Below are 16078 nucleotides of genomic sequence, written 5' to 3'. Positions count from 1 at the left end.
TGTTATTTTGTAATCAGTTTATTCAGATTCCAACAATGAGAAATGTTCCACATAAATGCCAGAGTTCGCTGTATGCCTTAAATAAACTGATCAAAAAAGAAAGTAACATGTCCCATGTTACTTTCACATGTGAAAACAGGAAGTATAACTTGGTATAACCACTAGAAAAACAAATATATATTCTGCTTTTTATTAAAGAATTTTTTAAAAGCCATCCATCAGGTCAATAATCAATAAATTAAAATCATCGTTTTCTTCTGCACATGTATTTTTCATGGAATGTCCAGGTAAAAATCTTGTCTAACAGACAAAGTCAGCTCATGTGATTTCATAATCTAAGAAATTCAAATCTTGGGCCTACCTTGAGCTCCTCTTTGTGCCGTGGGGCATGGGGCTTGGGGCCTTCATGCCGATCTGACTCATTTATTGGTATGTATCACTCCTCCCTGACATTGCTTTGTGCTGGTTACATCTTAAAAGTCTGTCTAGGAAGTAACTTTTTTTTTTTTTTTTGAGATAGAGTCTTGCTCTGTCACCCAGGCTGGAGTGCAGTGGTGTGATCTCGACTCACTGCAATCGCCACCTCCCAGGTTCAAGCAATTCTCCTGCCTCAGCCTCCCGAGTAGCTCAGCCTATAGGTGTGCACCACTATGCCTGGCCAATTTTTATATTTTTAGTAGAAACAGGGTTCACGATGTTGGCCAGGCTGGTCTTGAGCTCCTGACCTCAAGTGATCCGCCTACCTCGACTTCCCAAAGTGCTGGGATTACAGGCGTAAGCCACCGCACCTAGCCAGAAGTAACTTCTTAGGATCAGAGATCTTTAGGTACATTGCATTCCAAGTTTCTTTATTTTGTGACCAGAAGGAAATATTAAAAAAAAAAAAAAAGTTTTAAAGCAGTTCCATTAGAGCAAAGCATCTAAAACATTCTGTTCCCTTTGAGGTAAGATGTTAACTGGTCACACTGACCCTGATCCCCAAGGCTTCGTAGAATCCTCCTGCTCTCAAGTAGTGTCAGGCATAATTATTTTTTTTCTCTCTTCAGTTTTATGTGCATGGTTTGGTCCTCAAGTTGCCGCCCTAACTCCAGGGCAGATCATTATTCAAGGACACCATTTTGCATTGCACTGCGAAGTCATCGTTAATGTCTCAGCAATTAAGCTCCTTCTTCCAGGCTGGTCCACTAAGGTGACACTGCAGCAACCCTGAAGTCACATGTTCTATTGCAGAGAGCACTACACAATACTCTCTGGTATTTGAGTGAGCTTTTCTTTTAATTTTGAATGCTGTACATTTTCCTTCCTCTTTGTTTTAGCTTCTGAGTACAACTTTGTGATGTAGTTCATGCAATGCATAGGATGGGAAGCTGAAAGAAAAAACAGGCTGAAGATGAATATTTATTTTGAATAACATTGCACTCATTTACTTGAAACACTTTGATTGGATATCATATTTTTAGGTTCATGTATTGTTTTATAAAAAGCTAAAACTCTGCTGGGCGCAGTGGCTCACTCCTGTAATCCCAGCACTTTGGGAGGCCGAGGCGGGTGGATCACAAGGTTAGGAGATCGAGACCATCCTGGCCAACATGGCGAAACTCCATCTCTACTAAAATACAAAAAAATAGGGGTGGCAGTGAGCGCCTGTCGTCCCAGCTACTTGGGAGGCAGGGGAACCACTTGAAGTTGGGAGGCAGAGACTGCAGTGAGCTGAGATCATGCCACTGTACTCCAGCCTGGCTACAAAGTGAGACACTGTCTTAAAAAAAACAAACCAAAAACTTACTGGTACATATAAATGGCCTGAAGGCATTATTATACTGTCTCTTTCTTTCTTTTTTTTTGAGACAGGACCTCATTCTGTCACCCAGACTGAAGTGCAGTGGTGTAGTCACGGCTCACTGCATCCTCAGCCTTCTGGGCTCAAGTGATTCGCTAACCTTAGCCTAGGTGGAACTACAGGCACACACCACCATGTCCAGCTAATTTTTAAATTATTTGTAGAGATGAGGTTTCACTATATTGCCTAGGGTGGCCTCAAACAGGGGCTCAAGTGATCCACCCACCTCAGCCTCCCAAAGTCCTGGGACCATAGGCATGAGCCACTGCACAGGCCTACACGATCATTTTGAAAGAAGTCTTACTATATAAACATTACAGTGGTAAACCTGGAATAAAACATACAGATATTTCTGCTGTAAAATAATCTGTTGCTGGCCGGGCACGGTGGCTCACGCCTGTAATCCCAGAACTTTGGGAGGCCGAGGCGGGTGGATCACGAGGTTAAGAGATCGAGACCATCCTGGTCAACATGGTGAAACCCCGTCTCTACTAAATATACAAAAAAATTAGCTGGGCATGGTGGCACGTGCCTGTAATCCCAGCTACTCAGGAGGCTGAGGCAGGAGAATTGCCTGAACCCAGGAGGCAGAGGTTGCGTTGAGCCGAAATTGTGCCATTGCACTCCAGCCTGGGTAACGAGCGAAACTCCATCTCAAAAAAAAAGAATAATAATCTGTGGCTGAACACAACACATTGCCTTAGCAAAACTGCACACTAAAAATAACAGGGCTTACTGAAAAAACAGGGTTGGGGTAGATCACTCAAACCCTATGTAACTCTGTACAAAGAGACTAGAGACGGCCCCAGAGAATATGTTTCATACGTGCAAAACAACACAATTAAAATGCTGGATTTGAGGGTGCTAAGGCAAGGAGGGTGAAAGTGAAGGCTTGAGCTCAGGAGAAAGTGAAACCCCCGGCAAACCCTGAAGATGTACTTTTCAGGGGGAGGAAGTCCCTGAGTAATGCAGGTACTCATTTTAAATTTTCTTAAAGTTGGCTGGCTGTGGTGGCTCACGCCTGTAATCCCAGCACCTTGGGAAGCTGAGGTGGGTGGATCACCTGAGGTCAGGAGTTTGAGACCAGCCTGACCAACATGGTGAAACCCCATCTCCACTAAAATTAGCTGGGCATGGTGGCGCATGCCTGTAACCTCAGCTACTTGGGAGGCTGAGGCAGGAGAATTGTTTGAACCTGGAAGGCGGAGGTTGCAGTGAGCCAAGACTGTGGCACTGCACTCCAGCCTGGCAACAAGAGGGAAAACTCCGCCTCAAATAAATAAATAAATAAATTTGAACTTCAAGGGCTTCCCTTTATTTCACTAAAGGTCATAATTCTACTCCCACTGTTTTGGTTCCTTTTGCCTAGGAAAAACAGCACAGGGAGCAACCCAATTCATACATGATATTAACATCATTTTCCTATCCAAACAGGTGAGTATGTGATGACTGGTATTTAGAAACAGGGGTTGTAACACGATTGACATGTTGTTTACACACATTTACCCCTCCCACCCCAGTTTTCACAGTCAATTCACTGTGTTCCTCTCCCAGCTAATACTGGGATAATTCGTTCTTTCCATTTCACTCTCTGCAGGTCATAACTTAAAGAGGCAGAGGTGTTATAAAAGACAAGCTTCCTACAAAAACTTCAGTAAAACCAATAGAATAGAGCGGCAAAACTCGCTGTATCTCTTGCAACTTCTGGCAGGTAGAATAAGGTAGTTTACACAAGGAAATAACATGTTTGGAAGTGGAATATTCCTGCTTTTCTATAGTCCTATAGCTTCTGCCTTCCAGATCTTTATCAAGAATACAACCCCCCACCTCCACGTCCCCATACACAATCTCCTTCCAATCCGATTCTCTTCATTTTCTTTGCGTATTTTGTCTGAAGAATTGCAATGAAGTCATCCAGAGGACCTGAAACATGCCTTCCTGAATTAATTAAGCCTGTATTCACTCATTTATTATCAAATACCCTGTGCTAGAATCTGAGGATACAGAGCAAATCTGATTACTCCCATCTAAAGGAGTATTGTAGTAGCTATACAAAAACACCAAAAATTACACTATGTAGGAAGAAATGCTTCTATGACAAAGGTGCCATAGAATCCTCTGGCGGTCTAGGGGTATCCCTGTGTGTGACATCAAAGAGTCAATGGTATACCTTCTGCTGCATGAACCTAACTGCTACTATTTATTTTTGCAGATGAGCTTCCTTAAATTCTACAAGATGATTTAGGAGACTTTCTAGTGCTAAAAAAAAAAAATCAAAATTTGATTCTTCTCCTTCTTTTTAAAGGCGACTAATTCATTGTGATGGTTAATTTTAAGTGTTAACTTGGGTGGATTAAGAAATACCTCAAATCTGGTAAAGCATTATTTTAGGGTGTGTCTATGAGGTTATTTCTAGAGGAGATTAGTGTGTGAGCCTAAGTGGAGTAGGTGGGCATCGAGATTTGCCCTTGATGTGGGGAGGGGGGCACCAAGCGATCCGTTGGGGGCCGGAAAAAAACAAAATCAGAGACAAGGCAAATGCATTGATCTGTCTGCTGGAGCTGGAATACACTCCTCCCCTCCTGTCCTTGGACAGCAGAACTCTAGGCTCCCTGGCCTTTGGATTTCAGGACTTACACCAGTGGTCCCCTGCATTCTCAGGCCTTTGAACTTGGACTGAGCCAAGGTCAGGGTCTCCAGTTTGCAGACTTTCTATCCAGGCACTTGTCAGCCTCCATAATCTCATGAGCCAATTGTCCTAATAAATCCCCTCTCATATAGATAGATAGATAGATAGATAGATAGATAGATAGATAGATAGATAGATAGATAGATATACTGTTATCTCTGTCTCTCTGGAGAACTCTGACTAATCCACGAAGGAACCTTATTGTTCAAATCTTAGGTCACACCGTTGACTTACGTTGGCCATTTTTCTCTTGAGATGATGTTTCTTCATTATTTGACCTTGATCTGTAACTTTCTAGTGTATGTTCTGAAACTTCGTTTTCTACAAGAAAAGAAAATCAAGTGACTGATTTCTGATGCCACAGACGTGTAGAAATGTATGTTTGAATAAGATAATACCTCTTTTACTGTGCAATAGTATACCATGCCCCTCCCATAACTCATGCCCTCATTAATTCAACACATGGTTTTTTGATTCCTGTAGGCACTGTTCTAGGCAGTCCCGAGACTTTTATCCTTCTGTGAATACAAGTGTATATCACTTAATGCCAATTTCTGGAGCTATGCTAGTTTCTACTGATTATGCACTTTTTTTTTTTTTTTTTTTTTTTTTTTTTGAGGCAGTCTCATTCTGTCGCCAGGCTGGAGTTCAGTGGTGCAATCTCAGCTCACTGCAACCTCTGCTTCGTGGATTCACATGATTCTCCTGCCTCAGCCTCCTGAGTAGCTGGAACTACAGGCAAGTGCCACCATGCCCAGCTAATTTTTGTGTTTTTAGTAGAGACTGGGTTTCACCATGGTGGCCAGGATGGTCTCGATCTCTTGACCCCGTGATCTGCCTGCCTCAGTCTCCCAAAGTGCTGGGATTACAGGAGTGAGCCACCACACCTGGCTGATTATACACTCTTATACCATAGTCCCTGAAGATTCACACTTGAATTTACTAGAAAACAAACACTTGCTTATTTGAGTGACAGCTCTTATCAAATAGATTATGCAGTGCCTGACAGAAAGCTTTAATTGACAGAATTTCCTCAGCCATTTGTTCTGGTATCTTATAGCCTCCATCAGGTTCCTGGCCCACTCACCTTTTTTCCATATCACATGTGCTTTCCGGAGCTTCATGATGAAGAGCTGGACTACGATGAAGAGTATGAAAATGAGGAAAGACACCAGCGTGAGCAGCAAGATGCCACTTTTCTTCCTTGCCAATCCTAGATACTGAGGATTTGCTTCTATAAGGAAAATGTAAAAGAAGTTTAGATACATTGGTTTTTTACTTGTTTTTTTGTTTTTGTTTTTGCTCTTTTTTTTTTTTTTTTTTTTGGTCACTGGAGAATATGTAACAATACTTCTACATTTATTTATTTATTTAGAAACGGAATTTTGCTCTTGTTGCCCAGGCTGGAGTGCAATGGCGTGATCTTGGCTCACTGCAACATCTACCTCCTGGGTTCAAGTAATTCTCCTGCCTCAGCCTCCCAAGTAGCTGGGATTACAGGCGCCTGCCACCACATCCGGCTAATTTTTGTATTTTTAGTAAAGACGGGGTTTCACCATGTTGGCCAGGCTGGTCTCGAACTCCTGACCTTGTGATCTGCCTGCCTCTGCCTCCCAAAGTTCTGGTATTACAGGTGTGAGCCACCACGCTCAGACAACAATACTTACACAATGTGATACAAGCTAATAGACAGCTGAGGTGAAGAGATGAGAAAGAGCTTACCCCTGAAGGTAAAGAGACGTACACTGTTCATTCTCTGAGAACAAGCAAACAGGCATACAACAAACAAGGCAATTATGTGTGACAATTTGAAAAGATTTTTTAAGTTACACAGTTATTGGACTAGTTATTTTTTATTTCTAGAAAAAGTGTATGAGAAAATCAGCTTAAATTATAGTCAGAGGATTCAAATGATCTGTAGAAATGATTTTTAGCAAAGTATAGTTAAGTAGCAAGACAGATTATTAAGGAGTTTAAAAAATTATCTGAATAAAATGAAAATTTATTTATCTTGGTTAGGTTAAATATGGCCCTACAGGAAGGTATTTGGGCTAAATCAGATGAGCTCTTAAAAATATTTCTAGCCAGGTTACAGTGGCTCAAGCCTGTAATCTCAGCACTCTGGAAGGCTGGGGTGGGAGGGCTGCTTGAGGCCAGGAGTTTCAGACCAGCCTGGGCAGCATAGTGAGACTCTGTCTCTACAAAAATAAAAAAAAATAGCCAGAAGCAGTGGTTCACACCTGTAGTCCTAGCTGCTTGGGAGACTGAGGCAGGGGGATCACTTGAGTCCGAGAGTTTAAGCTTATGGTGAACTATGATTGTGCCACTGCACTCCAACCTGGGGGCAGAGTGAGACCTGTCTCTTGAAAAAAAAAAAAAAAGCTTTCTAAACCTAGAATTCTGATTCTACAGGCTGTAGTTTTGCTAAATGTCCTGGTCACCTCATCTCAACCAACAAATAATTAAGGAGGGCCAGCTATGTGTAAAACTTAGTTCTTGGAGCTGGAGAAGGTACAGTTCCTATGCTTTGGGGATTCGTTCTCTGTATATGTAAACAAATTAATAAAAACAAACAAAAGTAAGATATGTCAAGTTCTACCTCCATATCTATTTATATCATAGTTTGTTCAGGGGTTCAGAGGCAAGAATGGTCTCTGAGGGGTGAGTTGGTCAAAAAAGTTTTCAGTGAGGATATTGGCCTTGAAGGAGGAGGAAGGAGAGGTGAGACGAGGTTTCCTATTCCACCAGGGGCAGTTAGGATAAACGAGAACAGGGAGATTGAAAAAGAATGATGTGCCGGGCATGGTGGCACGTGCCTGTATTCCCAGCTACTCGGAAGACTGAAGTGGGAGGATCGCTCGAGCCCAGGAGTTCTGGGCTGTAGTGTGGTATGCCGATTGGGTGTCCGCACTAAGTTCGGCATCAATATGGTGACCTCCCGAGAGCCGAGGACCACCAGGTTGCCTAAGGAGGGGTGAACCGGTCGGAAACCGAGCAGGTAAAAACTCTCGTGCTGATCAGTAGTGGGATCACGCCTGTGAATAGCCACTGCATTCCAGCCTGGGCGACATAGCAAGACCCTGTCTCTAAAAAAAAAAAAAAGAAAGAAAAGAAAAAAGAAAAAGGATGATGTTTTCAGAGAAAAATATATATCTCATAGATACAAGACTGCAGAAGTAGGTAATAGATAGCACCTAATTAGATGTCTGGGACTCATGCTCTGTGTTGTAGACTTCAGGAAGCCGCAAAGAGTTTTAGAACACAGGTATGCAGAGTGCAAAGAGATACTTTGATGGTAGGGTGCTAAAAGTGAACCAGAAGAGGAGAAGCTGAAGTTATAATATCCCATGCAGGAGATGATGAGAGCCTACACTGGGAGGTTAGCAGTGATAATGGGCAAAATACCTGAAAGAGAAAACTCAAAAGTTCCTGGAAATTGACTGATTTTATATACGTGTATGTGTGCATATGCATATACATATACATATTTGTACACATACACAGGAGTGAAAGAGAACCCTAAGGTGATGCTTTGGACAAGCTTACTTAGAGAGACCTTGTCTCTTAAAACAAAACAAAACCAGAAAAGAAAAAGAAAAAGAAAAATCTCCTTTTTTTTTTTTTTTGAGACAGAGTCTTGCTCTGTCACCCAGGCTGGAGTGCAGTGGCATGATCTTGGCTCACTGCAACCTCCACCTTTCCAGGTTCAAGCCATTCTCCTGTCTCAGCCTCCTGAGTAGCTGGGATTACAGGTGTGAGCCACTAATTTTTGTATTTTTAGTAGTGACAGGGTTTCACCATGTTGGTCAGACTGGTCTCAAACTCCTGACCTCGTGATCCACCTGACTCAGCCTCCCAAAGTACTGGGATTACAGGAGTGAGAAATCTTTTGCCTAGTGGCTACAGGAACCATCCTGGGAATTAGTCAACTCTTTAAAAAATAAGGGAAGAACAAAAGATGGAGAAGTAGAATCAGAAGTATATACACATTTATAAGAAGTCAGAAGAGGAAGATAAGTTAGTTGATAGATACTGAGAAGTAATGGTTAGGAGTAAATAACAGAACCAGGAAAAGTATATCAAGAAGCCAAGAGGAAACTAAATCAAGGAGGGACTAAGGAGTGATTAACCAATCACGTCCTAAAGGGCAGAAAGGTCAAGAAAAGGGAGGACTGACAGAGGCCATCGGACTTATCGATTAAGAGGTTAAAATGTATAGAGTTTATTCTAAACGCAGTGGGTGACACTCACCGGTGGCCGAATCAGGATCTCGAGCAGTTTGTTCTTTGTCTTCCTTGTCAGTTTCTGATGTACTAGAATCTTCCATTCCTGAGACTAAAGTGAAAGAAAATAAGACATGAACTAGGCATACATTATATACATGAGACTATATACAGCTGTAGTTACATAAGTCTTCCCAGGGCAGCTTGGGAAGGCAAATTAAAAAACAACACGGAGATAATTTTTGAACTATGGATTTCTTGCAAAAATAGTTGCAAATGGCTAGGCTCACTTTGCCTTATTTTTTTAAGATAAATGTTTTGAGCACTTTGTGCCTGGCTTTGAACTCAGCACATAGTATGCATTCTTTCTCACCACAGCTCTGAGAAAATGGAGGTTTAGAGCAGTTAAGTAAACTACCTAAAGTCATGTAGCAAGTAAGTGGCCACGCCAATGCATAAACTCTGTTTTATCTAACTCTAGAACCCAACATTTCAACCATTATTTCGTACTTCCATCCCCAATCAGGCCTAATAGGGAGAAGGCTTTAGGATGCTTCAAGATAACAACGGAATACCGAGGAATGGCGTTCCAAGCTTTATTTATGGAAAGCCTACAGCCTGAAATGCAGAAAGCAATGATTTTTATGTTGAAATAAGCTTCAGTTATTATTCAAACCTCTGCTTGCCTGCCCATTAGAAGTGGGATGTACTATGATGTTTTTGCCAGATAAGATAAATTATAAAAAAGAGACCTTTTTTTTTTTTTTCAGATTTTACTGCTTATGTTTCCAATTTTTTTTTCTCCTTCTACAGTTTTTTGCTTTTTAGCCCATTGCACAGCGCCACTATGTGGACCCCGAGGGGAATGAAGCCTCCTACTCTATTGAAAATGGGTATTAAAGGTAATAAAATCATAGAAATGGAAAGCTGAAAGGAATTTGAGAAGCCATATTTTTGAAGTCTTATGTTATATATGAAAAAGCAGAGCAGAAAATTGAGTTGTTCAGTGGTGGTGCAAGCCATTAAAGATAACTAGATTCTAAACACGTTTACAAATATTGGATTATTAAAGCAAGTGATGTGGCTGTTCCACTTCATAATATTTTCAATTTCCATTGCCCTTCAAAAAATTGTATGGTACATGTTGTATTTATCATTGTTTAGAAATCTCAAACATTTACTTTTAAATATTATTTAGAATACACATTTTTTAAAATGTGATCTGATACTCAGAACTATGAACATGATAATGATCTGAAAGCCCTTATTCCACCAAATGAAATTATTATAGAGACATTACATGAAATAGAAAGAGAATATGTAGGAATTTATGCCTTTCTGAATGAGGCTAATAGTCTTGCTCAAAGCACCATAACCAGTTCTTTCTCTTTCTCTTTTGTTCTTTCTTTCTTTCTTTAATTGTCTGAGCAGCAGCTATTGTCAGATACTATGCTAGGTAAAATATAAAGTTAAATTAGATATATGATCATTGCCCCAAGCTAAACTCTAGTGAATTCACTGCCTAAAAAACTGAAATTATAACCCAAGCTTCCTAATATATTCTGCATTTGTAGTTCAATCCCATCATCGAAAACGACCTGAGTTCTTGACAACTAAGTAACTGATGTGCCTTCAAAGGTGATTTTGTTATTCAATGACAACACCAAATCTCCAGCTTCTGCTGCTTTTCTCTTTGTTGATATCAAGTCTGTGTTTTGTGTTTGGTGTGCTGTAGATGAGAAAACGAAGAAACAAGTCTCCCTCTAAATGAATTCAATCTTATCCTTTACTGCAGAGGAAATTCAAATGTCACAACCATGGATGTGTGTGTGTAAATGTGTACATCTCTATCTCGAGCAAACTGTAACTGAACTTACGAGGCTTTATGTCACCCTGAAGCCCATCCCACTAAGTAAGTACTCCTATGCCTGATGTGGTTCCACTCCAGGATGCTACACAGCTGGAGCCAGTTGGAGGGGGCCTGTATGGTCTTTGTAGAAATTAAAACAAAAAATATTCTTAAAACTTAAAATAAGAAAAATGACCTTCCCAATGAGGCACGATTTTTAAAACAAAGTTTTAATGATTTTGACACTTACCAGTACTAGTGGGCTGCTGTGGATCTTGAGAGGATAGAGAGCTTCTCTCCAGGGCATCTGAAGCTGTCTCTTCATCAGTAACTAGGAAAGGGGAAAAACAAAATTCTGCTACTATGGAGAGCAGTTTTACCCACATTGCGCTTAGTAAAAGAGATTGGAGAATGTATTTGGCGGCCACCTCCTTGTAGAGACTGTGCAGAAACCCCAGAATTGTGTGTTCTGCGGCTCCTGCTCTGGTTTTTGAAACTGTATCCCACTGAGTGCCCATCTGCTCACCTGCCTGGCTTAAAAGCACAGCACGCTGGACTTTTGTGTGGTGGCAGTGGTAGGCAAAAGGTAGTCACTGTTTCTATCTGTGTCCCTTTATCCATCAATCAATCCCTCTGTCTATCTACCCATCCACCTATCTATCTACCTGTTAGTTAGATGGCTTTGGAATCAGCCTCAGACTGGGTTGACTTCTACTGTTGCTATTTACTTGCTCCTGAATGAGTTGGACAAGATGCCCAAACTCTCTAATACTGTTTTTCTTTTTTCTAAATCTGTAAAGTGGAGATACTGACAGCATTTACCCCTTCAAGTGTTTTATGAGAATCAATAAGTTCATTTTATAACATGTTGAGGACAATGCCTAGCTATTTAGAAAGCACAATGCTAAATGTTATTGTACAATATTAATCAATGCTTAGGAATGTTTCCAGGGGATCAGCTTAGCATGGGTTTCACCCACATCCAGGAAGCATGTAACAGCTGTTCCTGTCACTTTACAAATACTAATACTGACATGTGGTGGCTCATGCCTGTAATTCCAGGACTTTGGGAGGCTGAGGCGGATGAATCATGTGAAATCAGGAGTTCGAGACTAGTCTGGCCAAAATGGTGAAAATCCGTCTCTACTAAAAATACAAAAAACTAGCTTGGAGTGGTGGTGTGTGCCTGTAATCCCAGCTATCTGGGAAGCTGAAGCAAGAGAATCGCTTGAACATGGGAGGCAGAGGTTGCAGTGAGCCAAGATCACACTACTGTGCTCCAGCCTGGGCAACAGAGTGAGGAGACTCCTCGGAAAAAAACAAAAAACTGACACGTCGCAGGTGGGTCATGTTTTTATAAAATTTGTGAACACTTCTTGGTATTTATTTAATCAAATACTTTTCTATGTTTGAAAAATTATCTAGTTATTCAAACTTTTAAAATGTATGAAAAATATAAAAATGCCTGAATTGTGTGTAAGGGCTCTGAGAAAAGAAAGAATTACTATAAAGGGGCTAGGCGCCGTTGGCTCACGCCTGTAATCCCAGCGTTTTGGGAGGCCGAGGTGGGTGGATCATGAGGTCAAGAGATCGAGACCATCTTGGCCAACATGGTGAAACCCCCGTCTCTACTAAAAATACAAAACATTAGCCGGGCGTGGTGGTGTGTGCCTGTAGCCCCAGCTACTCGGGAGGCTGAGCAGAATTGCTTGAAACCGGAAAACGGAAGTTGCAGTGAGCCAATCACGCCACTGCACTCCAGCCTGGCAATAGGGCAAGACTCCGTCTCAAAAAAAAAAAAAAGAAAAGAAAAGAAAGAAAAAATTACTAAGGAAACATTATAGAGATGGTAGTATAGACTATAAAGCTAAAATCAACTGTGACTGCACAGATGCCAGAGAAAATTGAAGAAAGAGGAGAGCTGCTGACAACGAAAAAAGGGAAAAGCTGAAATGCTAGTCAATTAGAAGTACTGGGAACAAATCATAAGAAGAATATGGGGCTAGGCACAGTGGCTCACCCCTCTAATCTCAGCACTATGGGAGGCCGAGGCAGGCAGATTCCTTAAGCCAAGGAGTTTGAGACCAGCCTGGGGGACATGGCAAGACCGCCATGGGAATGGTGGTGCACCCCTGTAGTTCCAATTACTCCGGAGGCCAAGGTAAGAGAATCATCTGAGCCCAGGGAGGTCGAGGCTGCAGTAAGCCGTGATCATACCATTGTACCCCAGCCTGGATGACAGAGTAAGATCCTGCCTCAAAATTTTAAAAAAGAAGAAAAACATGGGAAATATTGGGGATATATAGAATAAAATTTATCAATGGTGATTAAAATCTTCTAACATACTGTATACTATGTGAATTCATAAAATTATGTTTATGTACAAAACGTGTTTTATCTATACATATTTAAAACTAGATTCTGAACTAACTTTGATTTATCCTCTCAATTAACAAGCTAGCAAATTGTTGTATTTAAACCGAATGTTGTTTTGATTAGGTGGATACCACTACATGATGATCTACCTCCCTAGCTGGTCAGAATAATGTAGACCTTTATGCACTAGCTGCAATAACTATTTAAATTACAATTAACTAAAATGAAATAATATTAAAAATTTAGGCTGGGCCCAGTGGTTCATGCCTGTAATCCTAACACTTTGGGAGGCAAAGGTGAGCAGATCACCTGAGGTCAGGAGTTCGAGACCAGCCTGGCCAACACGGTGAAACCTGTCTCTGCTAAAAATACAAAAATTAACTGGGCATAGTGGCGGGCATCTACAGTCGCAGTTACTCGGGAGGCTGAGGTAAGAGTACTCCTTGAATCCGGGAGGTGAGGGTTGCAGTGAGCCGAGATTTTGCCATTGCACTCCAGTCCGGGTGACAAGAGACTCTGTAATCACACCACTGCACTCCAGCTTGGGAAACAGAGTGAGACCCTATCTCAAAAAACAAAACAAAAAACCAGAGAGAGACTGTTGGAAAATCTGCTTCTGTTGTTCTATTCTCTTTCTCCAAGCATCACACTGTGGCTTTTTCAGAGGAAGACACTTCTTTCCTCGGGGCCACCCCCTGGTGCTGGCATGACCCTCCCTTTCCCCAAGTCCTTCTGTGCAGAGCATAGGGATGAAAGGGGTCAGGGCCCTTATGTGTAAACATGTTTTAAAGCATCCTCAGCTAGTAATATTTTTTACATAATTGGTTGAACAAAATGTTTGTAATATCTGCATGTCAACGTAGTAGCAGCTAGACAAGTAGAAAAAACATGAACTAATGGAAGCCATCAACCGCTGATGCTGGTATTTCTCTTTGAATACTATTTGGAGATCTGGCAGTGAATACAGAAAATAGATCACAAATAAAACTCAAGTCTTAGCCTATTATTATTATTATTATTATTTTGAGATGGAGTCTCGCTCTGTTGCCCAGGCTGGAGTACAGTGGCTCGATCTCAGCTCACTGCAACCTCCGCCCCTTGGGTTCAAGTGATTCTTTTGCCTCAGCTTCTCTAGTAGATGGGACTACAGGCGCCCACTACCACACCCGGCTAATTTTTGTATTTTTAGTAGAAATGGGGTTTCGCCACATCAGCTAGGCTGGTCTTGAACTCCTGACCTCAGGCGATCCACCAGCCTCAGCCTTCCAAAGTGCTGGGATTACAGGCGTGAGCCATCACGCTTGGCCTTAGCCTATTATTAAAAACATCTTTAGCTATAATTTTGAGTCGTGTAGAGCTATAGCCATAAAAGGGGAGAACGGCCATTTCCCCCTTAATAGTCATTTTTGTAGATGGTTTGAACAATTGCTGAAAACGAAGAATGCATTTTTTTCAACATTGTTGGTTCTCCTGTTGAAGAATCTGAATGTCTTTAGGAAGCTTTTAGATATAGCCTCATCCCCCGCATGCCCTGTACTGCTGGAGGTGGAGGCGTGGGGTGGGGATGACTCACAGAGGGGCGGGGGTGGTTGTGTAAGGTTACTGTACAGCTTGGTCTGTGGGTCCTTACGTCTTATGGTACAGCTTCTGCAATGACTACTTTTGGTTTGGTGAGAAAGTGACCCATGGAAAGCCTGCAGTAGTCAGAGGGGGCCTGTTAACCACAGCCACCGCCCCCATAGGGCAGCATGGCAGCTTTCCCACAGTGAGATTCTCCTAAGCAAGCTTGCCTTTCAGCATCAGCTATTTCATTTGATAAAAGAGCTTTTTCAATAACTGCATTGTCATCCAACAGTTTCCTTTTTCACCAATGTGAATAATTCCTTATATTCAGGAACCTATTACACTAAGAAGTGACTTGTAAAACAATGAAACTCAGAGTCCTACTAATTGCACACATCCTATAGGATTCATGCATCTTAAAGGATACCTCTTGGCTCAAAAGCGTTGTGTACATTTTTAAGATTATTTCTGGGACTTTTGGGGAAAGAATCATAGAATAGAGGTTCTGAGAACGGAGGCAACTTCTCTTCACATTTAATATTGGATGTCTAAAATGGTGTTCAACTCAGAATACTAACTTGGTTACACTAAAGTCTTCAAAGCAGTTATAACAATAAAATAAATCTAAATAGGGATCATGTCTTCATGTAACTGTGTGTTTTATATTGACATAGCATGATATTGACAATTTCGGTTTATTTCAGCTAATGTTACCTCCTTCTGGGCCAAGCACAAAGATGTAGTATGTTTCATATGATTGCTCTACAAACACAACTGCAATAAAACGATTTAAAGTCATTATCAAGAAGCAAGCATGACACTATTTGCATATGGCACTCTGCTATGCTTTCTGCTGAACTGGGGTTCTTTTGAACCTTGGAACAGTTGAAATTCTGTCACTCACCGGGAGGAATTTGCTATTAGGAAGAATTTTGTTGGCAGTAATCTCACTCTGAAGGACTTTGCCCACTGCGTTTAATTTTGTTTGATAGTGTAATATTAAAGTAAATAAAAAATTATTAAAGACAATCATTAGTCCTCCTTACCCAAATCTTCAAACCGGAAGGGTGCTGCTAGTTTTCCCCCTTGCAGACCTCTGTGTCGGATAATGCAATCCACTGTTGAATTTTTGCCATACGTGTGAACTATGAGAGTGCTGGTAGAATTACATTTCTTCCCATCAGTTTCAAATTCATGGTGGGTTCCACCTATGTAGCAATTTAAAGAGGTTATGGCTATATTTAATGCTATTGGATGAGATGGGTTCTATTAGAGGCCAATGGCCTTGACTTCATGGCAAACATTAGATTTCTAACCTCATTCTAACCTCAGCCAGTTGCTTTGTATATGCTTGGCTCTCATCACAAAGGCAATAGATGTATGACAGTAGGTGATGAGTTTCTACAAACTTTTCACTACCGGAAAAAAAAATTCAAAGCTTAAGAAGGACAGCTTGACGTTGTTACAAAACACAAAGATCCAAGACCTTATTCTGGTTAAACGAATAAGGTGAATTAAAGGGGAAGTCTTATAATGAA

At 41.2% G+C, this 16078-nt stretch overlaps 1 protein-coding gene across 1 annotated transcript in view; it reads right to left on the bottom strand.

Moving 5' to 3' along the window:
• The window catches only part of CRTAM (cytotoxic and regulatory T cell molecule), a 33730-nt gene continuing 17652 nt past the window's right edge, over positions 1 to 16078 (bottom strand). Inside the window, exons 5-10 of the mRNA XM_035264902.3 lie at positions 15587 to 15748; positions 10852 to 10932; positions 8781 to 8864; positions 5617 to 5763; positions 4764 to 4850; positions 1 to 1367 (exon numbers count right to left, since the gene is read on the bottom strand). Coding sequence (XP_035120793.3) covers positions 1237 to 1367; positions 4764 to 4850; positions 5617 to 5763; positions 8781 to 8864; positions 10852 to 10932; positions 15587 to 15748 — 692 coding nt within the window. The 3' untranslated portion in view covers positions 1 to 1236. The remainder of the gene's footprint in view (positions 1368 to 4763; positions 4851 to 5616; positions 5764 to 8780; positions 8865 to 10851; positions 10933 to 15586; positions 15749 to 16078) is intronic.

This window comes from Callithrix jacchus, chromosome 10 (genome assembly GCF_049354715.1).
Source record: "Callithrix jacchus isolate 240 chromosome 10, calJac240_pri, whole genome shotgun sequence".
Taxonomy (NCBI): Eukaryota; Metazoa; Chordata; class Mammalia; order Primates; family Cebidae; genus Callithrix; species Callithrix jacchus.
This window is presented reverse-complemented; position numbering and strand designations above follow the sequence as displayed.